General features: G+C 43.2%; 1 protein-coding gene across 1 annotated transcript in view; it reads right to left on the bottom strand.

Annotated features, from left to right (window-relative positions):
• Window positions 1-825: 825 nt before the first annotated feature.
• LOC127645619 (tenascin-N-like) overlaps window positions 826-17369 on the bottom strand; it is a 63249-nt gene continuing 46705 nt past the window's right edge. Inside the window, exons 8-16 of the mRNA XM_052129287.1 lie at window positions 15198-15461; window positions 6577-6840; window positions 5841-5971; window positions 5586-5724; window positions 4088-4239; window positions 3817-3913; window positions 3078-3242; window positions 2831-2994; window positions 826-1576 (exon numbers count right to left, since the gene is read on the bottom strand). Of these exons, the coding sequence (XP_051985247.1) occupies window positions 1451-1576; window positions 2831-2994; window positions 3078-3242; window positions 3817-3913; window positions 4088-4239; window positions 5586-5724; window positions 5841-5971; window positions 6577-6840; window positions 15198-15461 (1502 nt within the window). The 3' untranslated portion in view covers window positions 826-1450. The remainder of the gene's footprint in view (window positions 1577-2830; window positions 2995-3077; window positions 3243-3816; window positions 3914-4087; window positions 4240-5585; window positions 5725-5840; window positions 5972-6576; window positions 6841-15197; window positions 15462-17369) is intronic.

Genomic DNA, 17369 nt, shown 5'->3' with positions numbered 1-17369 from the left:
TATATATATATATATATATATATATATATATATATATATATATATATATATTCATTTATTAAAAAAAAGCATCCCAGAATAAAGGGCACTTACTCTCGAGGAAGAAAAGGAGCAGGTGCTCAAGCCCCCTTTGATGTCTATGTGTGCACGTGCCTGCTGATGGGAGAAAAATTAAGCATGCTAAGCTGCAGGCTGAACACATGGCGCTTCTGCAAAAGTAGCTTGGACTCCTCTAAAAAATGCTTACAGTACTACTGAATCACTGGTTTCTATAGTTTGGAATTTTCAAATTAGTTTAATTAAATTTGCCTTTTCCCTTTGACTTAGTTTAGGTTTGTTTTTACTCTATGACATTTAGCTTTAGTTTAGTTTACTTTGTTTTCTATTTTTTTGTATTTGTTTTTTAAGTAAGGGCTGCCAAAGTAATGCATTGATAGCATTAAAGCACTGATTTGAGCACTGATATCACTTATGTATGTTTAACACTGTAGAATTTCTCAAGACCATCTACAGTATTTGAATATGTTACCGTTATCAATATTGGAGTGGTGGTGGTGTAGTGGGCTAAAGCACATAACTGGTAATCAGAAGGTTACTGGTTCAATCCCCCACCATTGAGTCCTTGAGCAAGGCACTTAACTCCAGGTTGCTCCAGGGGGATTGAGAAATCTTGAGCAATTTGCCCACTGCTGAGACAATGGCACTGAAAATAATGCAATACAAAGATGGTGTAATTTTTCTATTCAACCATGAACAGACATTTTGTCTCTAGTCATTTTTATGACTAACTGACATTATCTGATGACATGCTTTAATTTCAAGAAACTTTATTTCTGTGAAAATATGTGACACTTCATTTTGTGTCTGTCAGCAATTATAGTACAACTACAGTACAAATGCAGATGTAAGACATTACAGCTAAACATATATTATAAAATATATTTTTATGCATGACATTTGAATCTTTAATATCTGTCAATTATTATGATGGAAAAAAATACTTAAACAATAGTCATTCAAACTACTGAATTGAATCTATAGAAATTGCAGTACGTTTTTTTGGTGCTAAACACTGTGTAATAAAAAAAAAGTTCTGTGAAGATCATTATACAGCATATCTTCAATGAAAAAAAAAAAAACATTTGATCATTGGGTTAGGAATTGCGCTGTGACATCAGTCATGCTACATAAATTGTTTTTTGTTTTCTTTCAAATACAGTGTGTGTATATACTAAATTAATGAAGTACAGTATAACATACTCTATTTAAAATCAATTGCCTTTTGTAACATGATAAAATACATTTACACAGCTTTGAATCTGCATCATGGAGAGCCTTTTCCAGATCTGAAGACCTATTCCAGCCTGTTTTGTTAATGTATTTGTCAAGTTTAGAGTCTAGAATGTTTGGTTTTATTATAACATTTTTACTTTGTTTTGTCAAGTGATTGTTAGTACACAGCTACCCTCCTTTTCAGTGACCTCTTCTGTCTGCTTGCTGTCCCCACTGGTCGAATCTTAATTTCAGCAAAATCAAGAGACTGAAGATGCCCCTTCCATGGTTCCCAGTTTACTCCCTGGAAGACACAATCAGGAATGTGTGTAAACTATCATTAACTATCATTCAGCTATTCTTTATCATAGGCCTATCATTGGGTATCATCTCCAACAGAAAGTTGTTCATGTAATACGGGGTGACAATTTACCTACGTACGTATATATGCCAGCATTTTAGATATCATTATTCTGCTTACAATGATGATTATTGTAGTTGGTGAAAATTTGAAATAAATTATGTTTCAAAATAAATCTGTGTATAAAAATGTCAATTAAAAAGTTAAGGGAATATTATCTAATCCAGTATGGAGTCTAAATTATTAACATCAAAACTCACATTCACGATATGATGTTATCGATGTAGCCACCATAGTCAATTTAAATGCTGTAATATTGATTTGAGAAATAAATAACGTCTTCAATTATCATCTGTTCGTCACTGAAATTATTGTATCGCATCGCTTCACAGGACTTTGAAATTGTATCATTACTTTTAAAGTATTTTTTTTTTAATTATTTATTTACTTTTGCCCTTTTTCCCGCTATTCAGTCACTATTCAATGTCATTGTGTCAAGTAGCCCCAGAGAAGACTTAAAAAAAAAATCACCTCTTGTGTGATAAAATCATTCGGGTTTGGCGTGACACTAGGATGTGAATTTTTAGTTTTGGTTGAACTGTCAATTTAACACAGAAATTGTCAGATACTTATGTGGAAAATTACAATTGTAAATACGTTTTTAAAAATGTGTACCCCAAACACATGTTCTGAACTTAGTTTGAAGTTTAGAGAAAAACAATTTCAACACTTTTTGTTCTCCTCAAAGAATCTTTTTTTTTTTTTTTAATACTTAACCTCAAAGACAGAAAGAGGGATTCTAATGGGAATAGAAACCTCCAAACCAGACGTAAAATATTGTCTGAATTGAGGACTTGTTAGTTCTGATAGATTCAGGGCACTGCTTTTCTTTTGAATTCTCCTCAGTGTGTTCCCAGCTCCCTCTGCTGGTTATTATGGGCATCATTACCACAGAATAAACTGAATCTGGAGACAATGGCTAAATTCAGAATAGCATTCTCCTATAGCCTACCACTCTTACTATTTCTGCATTTATAGGCATGACGGTAATAGTTACTATAGTATTACCATCATGCCTATATATCTATTCATAGCATATTTCCTCATTGAGTGACCAAGCTGCTCTTTAACACTCTCTAAAGCAAGTCTTTTAAAAAACATAAAATTTTACTCTATAGCAAAATCTCTTTAGCTTACCATACTGTGTCTGTTGTCCCCGAATTTGCCATTCAGATTGGCCAGGTGGCAGTTCATATACCACCAGGCACCTTGGTGAGTAAAAGCACAGTTTCCAAGTGTAATGTCATTGTCTGAATCAACTGTGGAGAACAACCCTCCCTGATGGTAGGTCATGGCATCGCCTGTGCAGAATTTGTCATTATTATGTGCATGACTTTGCATTAAATTGATACAACAGATTAAATAATTACATAATTAAACTTGCCAGCATTTCCTTTGTAATTTCCAATGGTAAGTTTAAACTTCTGTTTGGCCGATGCTAATTTGAAGTTGTCATAGACTGCATAAACCCGCTCCGATCCCAAGCCTAGATCGAAGCGCAACTCATATTGTGTAGGAGTATTGGTCAGCTCATGAATCTTCTCTAAGCCTGGTCAATACATAATTCAAAAGCATAAGGGCAGCTCAAATTAATATCTGGTTTCAGTGTGAACCAAAGACATGTTGGAAAGTTAAAGGAAATGAAAATAATGTCATACCCATATGAATTTCTTTCTAATGCGAAACACAAAAGGAGATGTTTTCATTAATAGCTCGGATCCTGTGTTCACGTGACAAATTGCATTGTTTTTTTTTTTTTTGCATTGCTGGCATTGAAGTTTGCATATTCAATGCAAGAATCTGACATTTTGGGTTGTTTTCACCAAAACCTATTCCATTCCTCCTGAAGACTTGGATTACGATGGAAGAGTCACATTGACTAGTTTTCTGATACTACATTAAGCATTAATGTGGCACTATTCACTACATTGTATTGAAAAGATTGAGTGCAATATTCATTAAATTCACCGAAACATCTCCTTTGGGTTCCACTTTAGAAAGAAAGTCATTTGGTTTTGGAACAAAATGAGGGTGAATAAATTATGACATAATTTTCATTTTTGGGAGAGCTATTCCTTTAAATCTTTCAAGAAGTACACAAGTGACATCTTTATTGAAAATACCAAGCCAAAATTCATCTGTTAGCTCTCCAAAGCCTTTCATATACTCCCTCCAGCGCCTCGTGAAATCTAATTTGCCAGTGTTTCGTCTCTGGAACACCTGTAGTTAGTACAAGGAATAAGTTATCAGAGATAATTCTCTCATACTGTAGATACGAAATGAAAACAAAACAAACATAAGTACTCCCTTTATAACCAATAGCATGTCTTCCATTTTATGAAGTCATCCCACAACTACATATTCTGCATGGAAAAATAATAATGGCACACTCACAATCCAGCCCCCACCATCAGTTGTCATGTCACAGTACACCTGAATGCTTCTGCTCCGGTTGTTATTAACGTAGATTGTATACACTCCACTCTCCATTTTTCCATTCCTCATAATCTGTGTGCAGTCCATTGGGAACGGGTAGGCGAGACCCACTGTAAACAATGGAAATACAATGAATGGCATGAGAAACTTGATTTCAATAAAGAACATTAGACACACACCAATAATAATATAAAATGTGTAAAATTGAGTATTTGGTGATATGATGATACAATAGAAGGACAGTACCGGTAGTGTGATTTATAAAGATCCAAAAGTGCCGATATTAAGTAGTACAACATCACTGGGATGCCTCACTATTTGTATCACTTCCTTTGCCTGTTTTCACAGCTTTCCAAATTATGGTGTGGATGGATTTTGATTTATTGTTCTTTTGATTTGTATCACCAGGGCCGTTTCTAGATAAAAGCGGTATAAGTGGCATTTTAGGGCCCCAGAGCCACCATGGGGCCCCACAAAGCCCCCTGTTTGGATTGGCTGAGATTCAATATTATATGTTCAATAAATATTAAATTTATTTCTCCAGCAGGTGGTGGCAAATGAGCATATTTTATATAATTATTGCATTGCTGAGTCATTGTCTCAACTGATTCATTAAAAATCACAAGTCTTTCATGTCATGACTAAAATAATGGAAGTGAGTGAGAACGATTTGTTCACATAAAATATTAGTTCAAAACACTGATTTGTTTACGAACAACACACCATGTGAGAACAGTGCCGAGGCGAGTTATGCTTTGGCTTCTTTTGGAACTCGCTGGAGGAGAAGAAATATATATTTCAATTAAGGGGCATTATTTGTCCCTGAACTTGATTTTCAGGGGCATTTTCCACTTTTCTAAAGCCATATTTTTATTTTTCATACCACATTAAATAATCACATTATGTCGAATCACACTATCTCTCACATACCATATGTAAATGAATTCCTTCATTTATAAATTCACATCTCAATAATTACATTGAAAATGCATAACCTCTTACCAATAAAATTAAATCAACATGAACTGAAAATGTAATAGGTCAAGAGAAAAATATTAAGAACTACATAAGATGTTACAATTTATTACAGATAAACGTTTTGGCCCTATATTTTGAATTTCAGGGGCATTTTTTTTAACTACTGGTGGCATATTTGCCCGGAACACTCCTTAATTTCTGACCTTCTGTTGCTCTGAATATTGTGCTGAAATTTCTGACCACCAACTTGTGATATTTTATTGTGATTGTGATATTGCTTTTATACAACAGTTCAACAAAAAAGTAAATAATTGTCTATTCAATAACTTGTGTGTTCTAATGTGTAGAACAGTGGAACATTATTTTTTGTGATATTTGCCCATGTGATATTGCTTAAAAAGAATGAAAGAATATGGTACATGTAAAGAAGTTTATCAATATTGAAGTAACTTTTTTGACATTTATCAGCATACATTACCTGTGCTGAATGTTACCTCCACTATCCTACTCCTCTTTGTGCCCCTGTAGGCAATTAGGGTGACAATGTACTTTTTCCCTATTGCAAGGCCAGAGAGAGCAAATATATTCTCTCCTGCAGTCAACGTTTTTTCCACAGTCTATAACACAAAATGAAAAGGCATGCAAATAAAGAATCCAATTTTGCAATTCAGTATTCAGAGAAATGCAGAAATAGTAAAGGATGGGTCTTAAACTGTTTGAATGTAGAACAAACCTGCATGCTGCCATCCTTGGGCCTATAAGTCAGGATGTAGCCATCAATTTTAGCCTGAGGAGCTTCCCATGTTATAGTTGAGGTTTTTGTCTGAATGTCAATGGCTTTGAGATTCTTAGGTGCATCAATCTCTGAGGATAAACAAACAGAGGGTTCAGTCAAATGAGGTTGAGTCATCATGTGTTGCTAAATTGTGTGAAAATAAGTCACGCAATACTCAATCGTTTTGACTTATGAAAACATGAATTAGTTCTTTGAACTATGAGTAACTATTGTATTGAAAATGTATGAATACTTGTGTTCCAAAATATTGTTGTTCCAAATGTTAATTATATTGTTTGTTTGGTTTTTTTTTTTGTTTGTTTTTTTCAGAACATATGACTGCATTCTTCACACAAAGTTATTATATGGCTGTAGAAAACTGTGCATGCATTGTATAGACTATGTTTATGGTGATTTTATGGTGATTTTATTTCTTTATTCTCCTTTTGTGTTCCACATAAAAGAATAACAGCATGTGAATTTGAAATGGCATGAGAGTGAGGTTGAGTAAATATTGACAGAATTTTTAGTTTTTTTGGGTGAACTATTCCTTCAAGCTTTCCTTGCAGGTTTAATTCAGTTATCTGCCGTTGAAGACTTTGGCAAAGAACCTTTTTCATGCTTCATTTGACATTTGGAAGCAGAAGTAGAAAGCATGGGCACAGAGCCACGCTGCCTGCTTGAATCAGATAACCTGTTTCAGCCTCAGTTGTGGCTTTTCTGCTAGAGTGGGAGCCTTTCACAGCCCAGATGTAGACTGTGTAGACTATTCCTGGCCTCAGATCAGTGAACCTGTAGGAGGTGCTGTCAGCTCTTACTTGAACCTCTTGACTGAAGCCATCAATAGAGCTGTAGCTCAGCATGTAGCCATCAATGAGTGCCTGCACCTTGTCCCACATCACCAATGCTGAGTCCTCTGTCACCTCTCTGGTTAAGAGGTTAGTAGGAGCATCTATTTCTAAAAAGCCATTTGCACAAAAGATTAATGCATTTTATTTTGGTATTGAAGGCATTAAGGAACGAATAGTATTTGTGAGGATGAAAGAAAATGGGTCTACCTCAATTTTCTTTTAATTTTTCAGGGGTTTACAGTGAGGTTAAGAGCTGACCAGTGAAATGACAGATATAATAGACATGAACAGATTTTTTCCTTGTGAAAAGAGTTTTGTCATGTGATTTAAAGATGTTTTAAGCAATTTCAGCCTTGTGTTACATTATACTAGACAATGAATTAGACCCTGGACACATATTTTGGTGAGCATGATTAAATGCTCGTTATTTCACCAATTATGCTTAATAAGCCGACAACCTGTAATATCATGTAAATGCATTAAATGTGTTTCCTTCATCATGGTAAGGTACTAAATGCTTTAAGCATAAACCATTTGGCCCGCATAGATATTTGTCCATTACCCCAATTTCGCTCAGCATGTAAACACCTTTACTGTTGTTCTTACCAGCTTTATCCAGTGTGAACAAATGTTGTTTTGACAACAAAAGCAGAGAATAACATGATATCAAATCACATATTAATGTGGTTTTCTTGCATTGTCGGATTGTCTGAATAAGCTGATTTTTGTTAGTTATCAGCATCTTGTGTTTATGTAAATGCGCTCAGTGATATATGCCAGTAAGTATGGTTCCCCTTCTGTCGCTCTCTCCACGTTGTGTCAGAGAAGCGACACTAGGGGTCTCTCTTGAGCGCCGATATTCACCTCTAGACTATGAAAAAAGGCCAATGAGAGTTGGCAACCAGTATTTGCATGTCCCGCCCCCGGACATACGAGTATTTAAGCGGCGCAAATACGGGAGTTCATTCAGAAAATTTCTTCGGAGCCGATGGTCGTGCATGCAGTCCGCTGCGAGTTACACACCAAGTTCCTGTTTAATCCTCTGACGCTCTGCATGCTGTTGGATCTGACGGCGCATAACAGCGGCTTTCTCATTCGTGCACGGCTGTGCATTCTTGCCCCTGGGCACTTCGACAGCGGAGACAACTCGAAAGAGTTATTCTAAAAGAGTGAATTTCGCTCTAAAAGAGCAAAATACAGCGGCGTTGAACGTCCTTCTCAGGACGCGTCTTTTTAAAAACGATTTTCCGCCTCTGTGTAGTTTCTGGATGCGTTGATTCTGCCCACCTCTGACGGCCATAAAAACTGCCTTGCATTCCTGGGTTGCGATCACACGCAGGCAACGTTTTTATGAATGGTCTATGTTTTCAGTACGAGAACATAGCCATGACAGCATAGCGGTCATAGGCTTTTTCTTGTAGTGAGAAAAAGCCGCTTCAGCCGCCCCCCGCACCTCGCGTCCTTCCTACGGGATTGAGGCAGACGCCGCTGGCGATGAAAGCGATCTGGGGACAGTGGCGGGCTCCGTTTCGCTGGGTGAACCCCTCGAAACCCCCGCCTCCCGGCACGCTTGCTTGTTTCCGTCCGAGCTCGGGATGAGCATTCTCTCCAATGGGTTATGTTTTCAGTGTGAGAACATAACCGCGGCAGCGTTGCGATCTCTGCTTTCTCTTGTAGTGAGAGAGAGCCATTTCAGCCGCCCCCCGCTCCTCGCCTCCTTCCTACGGGATTGAGGCAGGCGGCGCAGGCGATGGAGAACGATCTGGGGAGAACAACGGGACGCTGTTTCCGGGTAAATCCTCTCGAAAACCTCCCGCCTCCCCGGCACGCTTGCCTGCTTCCCCCGAGCTCGGGATTAGTGCGGTCCGCTTAACAGCCTACCGTCGGTCCCTCGAGCTCCCCGGCATTGGATGATGACATCACCGCTGCATCGGAGAGCGTAACAGCGGCGTCGGATGCGGATAACTCGCCTGGGCCACCACCTTCGGGTCTCCACCCAGTCTGAGCCTGACGCAAGAAGGTCCGCTATGCTTCCCCGGGCTTAATTGGTTCCGCGGGCATGTGTGCCGCTCACAGCCGCGCCCCCCCCCCGGATTCCTTCCCGGACGTGCATGACGAGCTGAGCAAGCCCAGCTTCCTCGCTCCTCCGCTCTCGCTACCCTCGGTGGTAGAACGGTCCCAGACCACTCCCCCCTGCATGCCATGGCCCCCTCCTGCAAGTCCACCGGGCCAGGGCACTTCAAATCTGCACTTGGGTGGTCCTGTTCTTGATGTGCTGCAGGAACTGCACTGAAACAGGCGATGGCCACTCCGTGGTCCAGAAACGCAACGATGGACAGGCAGTACGGGAGGCAGACAAAGCACGCTTTCTCAAACGCCCCCATCTTCCAGCTCCGTCCATTTGGCGACACCACTTGACGACTTCACCCAGCAGTCCTCAGTGATGAAGAAACAGACGAAGGCTATTTTCAAGCAAAAAAAGCATCCTGCCCTGCCGCAAACCTGCCACCAGGGGCCATGCCCTGTCTGCTCGCCGAGGGTGTCCTCCTGCGGCTTTCAAGAAAGAAAGAAAGTGGTGCTCCGCCTCAACTAACAAGTGAGTGGGCCCAGCTCTCAGCCCCAGCGTTGAGCTCCCCGCAGAAGTTGGACGCCCATCGTCTCACGGACCCCCTTGAGGACCCAGAAGGCTCCCAGGCGCTCCTGAGATGACAGACCCAGAGACCGAGACATTAGCTCCGGAGCTGGTAAGACCACTCCGTTCCCCGGTGGAGGGCCGGAAGGAGAATTTTTTGTTAAATTCTTTACACTCTATAGAGCTATTTCCTTGTTGTCTCTGGGGTCACCTGGCCCGCAAATGCTGTTCTTACGGTACTCTGCATTCAGGCCTCACCAGTCCTGGCTCCATGGACGCGGTGTCCCCGCCTTCGGGCCCACGACTGTTCCCCGGCCGGCCGGTTCAGACGAGTCCAGAGGACGCAAACATCAGACCTCCTCCTCAGTCACGAACCCGCCCCCTGCCGGATGTGCAGAGCAAGGTAAGTGCTTTGAGATTATTCTCAGCACCAGAGCCTCGGGACGCCACGTTGCCTCCCGACGCCGCGTTACCTGTTCCGCACCGCTGCGAAGACCCGCTGGATACGTCCAAAAAACTCGTCCCCTTGGTGCCCCTAGCACGGAGTTTAGAGGCGTGGCTTTCACTGCCCAACCCGTCACGCTGGCTGCACCGGACCATTCTACTCGGTTACGCAATTCAGTTTGCCAGGTCTCGGCCTCCCTTCGTGGGCATACATTTTTCCGCAGTACACGGCCAACATGCCCATTCCCTGCGCGAAGAAATTGCCTCCCTTCTATTAAAGGACGCGATAGAGCCTGTCCCTCCAACCGAAACGAAGAACGGTCTCTACAACCCTTACTTCATTGTACCCAAGAAAGGTGGCGGCTTACGACCGATCTTGGACCAGTGAGTTTTTAATCGGACCTTGTCCAAACTCCCGTTCAAAATGCTCACCCAGAAACAAATTCTATCTGGTGTCCGGCATCTAGATTGGTTCGCAGCGGTAGACCTGAAGGACGCGTACTTCCACGTCTCAATTCGCCCTCTACATCGACCCTTCCTAAGGTTCGCGTTCGACGGCCAGGCGTATCAGTACAAAGTCCTCCCCTTCGGCCTGTCTCTGTCCCCTCGTGTCTTCACGAAAGTCGCAGAGGCTGCTCTTGCCCCGCTCCGAGAAGCCGGCATATGCATACTCAATTACCTCGACGACTGTCTCATACTGGCCCACTCCCGAGAGTTACTATGCACACACAGAGACCAGGTGCTCAGCCACCTCAGCCGTTTGGGGCTTCAGGTCAACTAGGAAAAGAGCAAGCTCTCCCCGGTCCAGAGCATCTCTTTTCTCGTTCTGGAGATAGACTCAGTCCCAATGACAGCACGTCTCTCCAACGAGCGTGCTCAGTCAGTGCTGAAATGCCTTGCTTCCTTCAAGCCAGGCGCCGTGGTCCCGCTAAAAACGTTTCCAACAGCTCCTGGGGCATATGGCATCCTCCGCGGCGGCTGCGCCGCTGGGGTTGATGCATATGAGACCACTTCAGCACTGGCTCCGGACTCGAGTCCCGAGATGAGAATGGCGCCGCGGCACGCTGCAACGTAAAGTTACCTCTGCCTGCCGCCAAACCTTCAAACCCTGGACAGACCTCTGCTTTCTAAGGGCAGGAGTACCCTTGCAGCAGGTGTCCCGACGCGTTCTGGTCACAACCGACGCCTCCAAACTGGGTTGGGGCGCCGTGTGCAACGGGCGCGCAGCCGCAGACCGGTGAAACCGAGGCCCGCTGCGCTGGCACATCAACTGCCTAGAGCTGCTGGCTGTTTTTCTGGCCCTGCAGAAGTTTCTTCCGTTAATTCGGAACAAACACGTCCTAGTCAGGACAGACAGCACCACGGTCGTAGCCTACATAAACCACCAAGGCGGAGTACGCTCCCTCCACGTCACAGCTCGCCCGTCGTCTCCTCCTTTGGAGTCGGCAGCGACGCAAGTCACTGCGTGCCACTCACATCCCCGGCAACCTCAATGTGATAGCGGACGCGCTGTCAAGACAAAGCTTGCCTGGCGGAGAGTGGAGGCTCCACCCCCAGTCGGTCCAGCTGACTTGGGATCGGTTCGGCAAGGCTCAGGTAGACCTGTTTGCCTCCCAAGAAACCTCCCACTGCCCGCTCTGGTATGCCTGGACAGAGGCTCCCCTCGGGGCAGACGCGTTGGCACACAGCTGGCCGGCGGGGCTGCGCAAGTACGCATTTCCCCAGTGAGCCTTCTGGCACAGGTGCTATGCAAGGTCAGGGAGGACGTGGAGCAAGTCATTCTGGTAGACCCTTACTGGCCCACCCGGACTTGGTTTTCGGACCTCACGCTCCTCACGACAGCCCCTCCCTGGCGAATTCCCCTGAGGAAGGACCTTCTTTCTCAGGGACGGGGAACGCTCTGGCACCCGCACCCAGACCTCTGGAACCTCCACGTCTGTCCCTTGGTCGGGATGCGGAAGATCTAGCCGGCCTACCACCGACCATCATAGATACAATCAGTCAAGCCAGAGCCCCCTCTACCAGGCATCTCTACGCTCTAAAGTGGCATCTGTTCGCGGACTGGTGTTCTTCCCGAGCCGAAGACCCGCAGAAGTGCGCAGTTAGGTCAGTACTCGTGTTTCTTCAGGAGAGGCTGGAGAGGAGGCTGTCCCCCTCCACCCTCAAGGTGGATGTCGTCGCTATCGCGGCCCACCACGACACAGTAGACGGCAAGTCTCTTGGTAAGCACGACTTAATCGTCAGGTTCCTAAAAGGTGCCCGGAGGATAACTCCCTCCCGGCCTAACCTGTTCCCCTCCTGGGATCTCTCGGTCGTCCTTACGGGACTCCAGAGACCCCCCTTTGAGCCGCTTGATTCAGTTGGACCCAGGGCCCTCTCTCTCAAGACTGCCCTGCTGATCGCGCTCGCTTCCATCAAGAGGGTCGGGGACCTGCATGCGTTCTCTGTTAGCAACGCTTGCCTGGAGTTCGGTCCGGCAGATACTTTCATGATCCTAAGACCGCGACCGGGCTATGTGCCCAAGGTTCCTACCACGCCCTTCAGGGATCAGGTGGTGAACCTGCAAGTGCTGCCCCTGGAGGAGGCAGACCCAGCCCTTTCACTGCTGTGTCCAGTATGTGCTTTACGTATTTATCTGGACCACACACAGAGCACCAGATGCTCTGAGCAGCTCTTCGTCTGCTTTGGGGGACAGCAGAAAGGGAAAGCTGTCTCCAAGCAGAGACTCGCCCACTGGGTTGTCGACGCCATTTCCCTGGCTTATCACACCCAGGCTGTGCCCCCCCCCCTGCGGGTCCGAGTGTTGGGCACTGGCTAGGGGCACTGCCCTAGCAGACATTTGTAGAGCAGCGGGCTGGGCAACACCTAACACTTTTGCGAGATTCTACAATCTCCGAGTTGAGTCAGTATCATCCCGTGTTTTCTCAGGTAACGAGCCCGTAGAACTCGGTGGCACGCCCACGATCTGACCGGGTGAATCGCTTGCACCTAGCGCCCTCCCCTAACCAGGGAAACAGTCGCCTTCATTCCCAGGAGATCTCAGGTTTGGGACACTGGTTGATTCCTCCCTAGCCCTCGTGGGTCGCAGTTCAGCGGAGGAACTCGCTGACCCAAGCTACTGCGGGTACCGCAAGATACCCTGTACTGGTATAGGTGCTCCACAGGTAAGGCCTCCTTCGGACTCCCCCTGTGTGTAACACCACGGTTCTGTCCCCTCTGGCGAGCTGACTCCCGTGTTTCCCTTAGGCAGTCATGGCTGCCTCGGTTGCCGTGCTGTATGTTCCCCCCTCTATGAGGCTGGATCCACCACCGCACCGACTTTTCCACATAGGCCCTAAGCAGGCCTCTGATGGTTTTGCCACTTAAACTCACCTCCCCTCTCGGGTAGGCGTGGCCTCCGCAGGGTCTTCTCTGCCCTGAATAAGGGCTAAGACCCCCTTCCCTCAATGCATGTAAGGGCCCCGGCCTTAGTTGCTCTATGCGAGAAACATAGAGAGAAAAGAGGCCCGGCCAGGCTTGGCCCGGCTTAAATGGGGCATTGGGGAATGGTATGTGCAGCCTGATACAGTTGGTCATCCTGCACGTAAGAATACCTGCTCGCTCCTGTATCAGCAGTTCACGTACACGGCTCAGCGCATGGCACTTTTATAAGTGGACCCCTAGTGTCGCTTCTCTGACACAACGTGGAGAGAGCGACAGAAGGGGAACGTCTAGGTTACGTATGTAACCTCCGTTCCCCGATGGAGGGAACGAGACGTTGTGTCTCCCCTGTCACGTCGCTGAGCCGAGCCACTGTTGTGGCCGGACTATTTCCGGCTCCTCAGAAAAATCCTGAATGAACTCCCGTATTTGCGCCGCTTAAATACCCGTATGTCCGGGGGCGGGACATGCAAATACTGGTTGCCAACTCTCATTGGCCTTTTTTCATAGTCCAGAGGTGAATATCAAGAGACACCCCTAGTGTCGCTTCTCTGACACAACGTCTCGTTCCCTCCATCGGGGAACGGAGGTTACATACGTAACCTAGACGATATTTGTGGTATTCAAAAATTGCATACAGCACCTTTAATTAAAGAGTCAAAACCCATCTGCATTCAAGAGAGTAAATTACTCCTGGACGTAGACTAGTGAACCTGTAGGAGGTGCTGTTGACTTCTAGTAAAATGTCCAGAACACCACTTCCATCAACAGAACCAAAGCTTTGCCTTTAGCCATTGATGTGCACTCACTTCACTTCTCAAGAAGTGAGTAGGAGTATGTAATACTTTAAAGACATTTACACATTGGGTTAAAGGTGCGGTGTGTATTTTCTCTGCCAATGTTGAGAACATAAGGAATTGCAAAAATGATGACAAGTTTCCTAAACTCTCCTATCCTCAGATAAACAGGTAGTCCCCACCCTGAACTCAAACTATTATTACCCAGTGTTGCTATGCCAGGCCGCTCAAACAAGTAATGTTTCAAATTCAACTCTAATGTTGAAAGTGCCTCAGAGCCATAGTGTTTATACTTTATGGGGAAATCAATATACTGGTGGCTTACTTACAGTATAGTTGTGGGGTTGCCCTGTCCTATAATACTATAGAAAATAATTTAACATTACACACATCACCTTCAATGCATATTTCTACATTAGAGCCATGCAGAATTGGACAGTTTGTCTGTTGAAACATAAGGCTGCATATCTGAGTAATGCATTAGAAATCTAAATCACTGGAATTAAGGGATAGTATTTTTTTATGACATAACGAGTTAAAATATGATTGAACATCATTATTATTCTACTCATCTGAAAAAATCTCTTGTGAAGGCACAGATGGCATGCCCATGGACTGTATGATGCATATTGCACACAAAAATGGCAAGAAAAGAGATTTAAAAAAATGTCAATATACAGTTTGATTGCATGGATTTATGCAATTTCTGTGAATAATGTTTACAAAGTACATCACAGCTAAAGTTGATGAGCATCAGAGGATAATGTAATTGTTGGAGTTGATTAAGTTTGCAAGGTCTGTGCATCAAATATTTGAAAGATATTCTGTTTTGTTTGAGGCACTTAGTAACAATAAAATAAGATACATTTTACCTAAACGTCAACGACAAAACAAACTGTGATTGGTTGTTTCACTTTCTCACTTAATAGGGTAGTTCTTGACCAGAATACGCTGCAAAGGGGATCATTATTTATGCTGATAGTAAGAAATCTGGCTATACAGTGACAGAACAACACAGATAGGTTTTAAATTTATGTAGATGCAAATTGTAAAAGCTGTCATTTGAATGAACTGTACCAGACTTATTTTTTTCAAACAGATCAACTGTTAAAAACAGAAAACTCCTGTATTAGTTAGCATGAGCTGAATCAGGAAGATATGATTCAGAAACCTGTTGCTGCATCTGTAGAGCTCTTTTTGCTGGAGCGAGGGCCCTTGACAGCCCACACATGGACTGTGTAGACAACCCCAGGCTTCAGATCAGTGAACCTGTAGGAGGGGCTGTCAACTCCCACTTGAACCTCCTGACTGGAGCCATCAACAGAGCTGTAGCTCAGCATGTAGCCATCAATGTGTGCCTGCACCTTGTCCCATGTCACCTTTGCTGAGTCCTTTGTCGTCTCTTTGGCCAAGAGGTTTGTAGGAGCATCTATGTCTAAAAAGTCATTTATACAAGAGGTTAATGCACCAACATTACTGCATTAAAGCCAAGCAGTTATGGACAGTGAAGCTGGGGAGATTTAAGATGATGCATGCCCATGTAAAGGAATGCATTGCTGAACCATGAAGGTAGATGGTTTTCCCTTTAATACTGGATCAAATATCTCATATTAATGCAGCTAGCCATGAATCCAGGCTATTAAGAGAAAATACTTTTATTTCCCATCACAGATTTGCTTCATTTCCCTCTTGAATGAATAAAGTGTTTATCGTATCTGATGTTGGTCGCTCTTTAAAAAAGTTTGGCCAAAATTAATTACTTTGAACAATGTACATTTTTTATTGTTTTGCACTTATGAGAAGTGCAATTTTCTCAAATTAGTCTGCAGCTTGATTAATACAGCCAGTATATTTTGTTGGAACATTCAAATTCATAACTACACTACAAAGGTAGATGACAAAATAATAGGCTACTATAATGAATTAACAAGATGTTCTATAGCATGCTTAAAAACAAAGTTTAATATTCATACTTATGCAAATTTCATTTTGAATCAGTTGTTTTGTCATTGTTTGTTGTTACTTGAGCCAAATTAATAACAGATCAGCATAACTTTATGTGAAATGTGCAGGGGGTCATTTGAAACTATAGTAATTTGTATAACTTTTATGCTGTGAATATTTGTTTTAAATTTTTGTGAATTTGCTAGCCATAGTTAAAAAGGGGTTTATCTAATCTCATTGTACCTGTACAATGACAATAAAGAGCTTGACTATTGATGATAATCACGATACGTGATTGGTATCGTGATTATCATCAATAGTCAAGCTCTTTATTGTCATTGTACAGGTTCAATGTCAATTAAAAAAGCGATGACTGTAAGGGTCTCTGTACTGACCAAAATGTAAAGTACCACAGTTGTGGAAGACTTTTTTAAATAATCACAGCACATTCGTGATAGAATGACAGTCATGTCAAGTTTAAGTCAGAAACGCTTCCCATAGCAACTGTCTTGCAAAGCAGAGTTGTGCCATCTTACAAAATCAGAATGGGCTAGACGGTTAGAAATATATGCTCAGCGAGTGCTATTGGGGGAAAAAACACAAGAGGTTTAAAAGTTCAAGTGCTTCTGCCTTTCTAAATGCAAATGATCCCATCTGTGAAGAATTTTGCAGTTTGAATTTTTGAGTGAGATTTTTTACACTTAGCCAGAGTCACTTGTGTTCCCTAAAAAACCCACAGAGATGAGTACATTAATTATGCACAATGTAATTAAAGGGAAATGCACAATGTGGCTCACATCAATAGATTCATTACACTTCTTTTGGTATTTAGACACTAATGTGGACAATGGAAATAGTGGTCATATCCTTACAGAGGATATGCATGGATTTAATTATTAGATATCCACGTGCATCAGTTTGGGTTTTGTTTCCTGACTCTGACTGCCAGCTGGTAATGTGGTTAAAAGCATCTGGTTTGTCATCTAAAGCAGCACCCACTGGAGAAATACTTCTATGTATCTCTGTTTAACTAAATTGAAATTCTGTGGAGAGATCTCCTTATTGATAACAAAAAAGTCCTTAATTTTGTGGAGGATGGAAAACACTAGCCAACATCATAGCTCCAGTTACAATACACTGTAGACATTGCTCACATGGTTCCAACATGGTCATATTGCAATACAATAGAGACTCCTGTGGTAATAAACATTTAAGTCAAATCAAAATCAAGTCACAACTTTGATTTGACTTTGTTCTTTATCATCCATTTATTTTCTGCAATGACTGTATCTCTGCTAAAATAAGGTAGGCCTTAGCTGGTCTTCCAAGCTATTCAGGTTTGCTGTTTTAGAGGGGTTTAGGGCACTTGTCAGCTGATTAGGCTGGGAGATTAACTAGA

The sequence above is a fragment of the Xyrauchen texanus genome, chromosome 6, assembly GCF_025860055.1.
Source record: "Xyrauchen texanus isolate HMW12.3.18 chromosome 6, RBS_HiC_50CHRs, whole genome shotgun sequence".
NCBI classification, from domain to species: Eukaryota; Metazoa; Chordata; class Actinopteri; order Cypriniformes; family Catostomidae; genus Xyrauchen; species Xyrauchen texanus.
Note: the sequence above shows the minus strand (reverse complement) of the source record. Positions and strands in the feature narration are given on the sequence as shown.